General features: G+C 50.8%; 1 protein-coding gene across 1 annotated transcript; it reads left to right on the top strand.

Annotated features, from left to right (window-relative positions):
• Positions 1-9: 9 nt before the first annotated feature.
• LOC113409348 (up-regulator of cell proliferation-like) lies at positions 10-795 on the top strand (the record flags this gene model as incomplete). Its single annotated transcript, XM_026663139.1, has 1 exon — positions 10-795. A coding segment is annotated over one exon (786 nt), but the record flags the coding sequence as incomplete, so codon positions are not given.

Raw genomic sequence — 795 nt, 5'->3', positions numbered from 1 at the left:
GATGTTCTGCAAATCGTGGTCCATGCCTTTCTCAGAATGGAGGAAATTGGGCACAAACCCAACTGCCAGTTTGTGCATCAGAACGTCAGTGATGTGTCTGCGCATGAACAAAACATGAGGGACAGGAAACACCTCCTGGAGCAGCTGGATGAAATGACCAAAGCTGCAGCGAGGTTGGAAAAACAAAGCAGGGAGATGAAATTTTCTGACATTATGGACTATGATCCGGAGAAGCACAGTTGGTACATCCCTGGGCTGTGGCACGGAGTCCCTCCCATGGCGCCAGTGAATATGGGATACAGCGAGAGCGTGTGTGAACTAAAGAAATACCTGTTTGAATTCATGAGACACCGATCACCTCGCAGAGCCCCCAAGGACATTCCCCAGTTCATCGAATGGGTGAGAAGTCTCTGGAACGCCGTGAAACACGAGAACTTCATCTTCAGTTTCAGAAACAGCCTGGTGGCTGAGGCCTACACCCAGCTGTCTGTGAAGTACGCGGAGTGGGAGTGGGAATTCCGCAAGGAGATGCATCTCTGGATGTCCAAAACAGAAACCACCATCCAGAACCAATCCCCAGACGATCTGGGTCCAGGCACCTTTGAGAAACTAAGGCTGGAAGTTCACCAGATGCTGCACAGTGGGGAGCAGAAGATGCTGCAGAGACTTCAGAGTTACTTTGAGAGTGGAGCCGGGAGTCTGCACCTGGTAGAGAAATACAGAGAAGACTTTCACCGAAGCGTGACATTTCTCCGGCACGAACTGGAGAGCTATCTGCTCTGCAAGTCTGAAGAG

The sequence above is a fragment of the Terrapene carolina genome, unplaced genomic scaffold, assembly GCF_002925995.2.
Source record: "Terrapene carolina triunguis isolate 2854851 unplaced genomic scaffold, T_m_triunguis-2.0 Scaffold32658, whole genome shotgun sequence".
NCBI lineage: Eukaryota > Metazoa > Chordata > Testudines > Emydidae > Terrapene > Terrapene triunguis.
The sequence above is the reverse complement of the archived record's forward strand: the minus strand, read 5'-3'. Positions and strand labels throughout refer to the sequence as shown.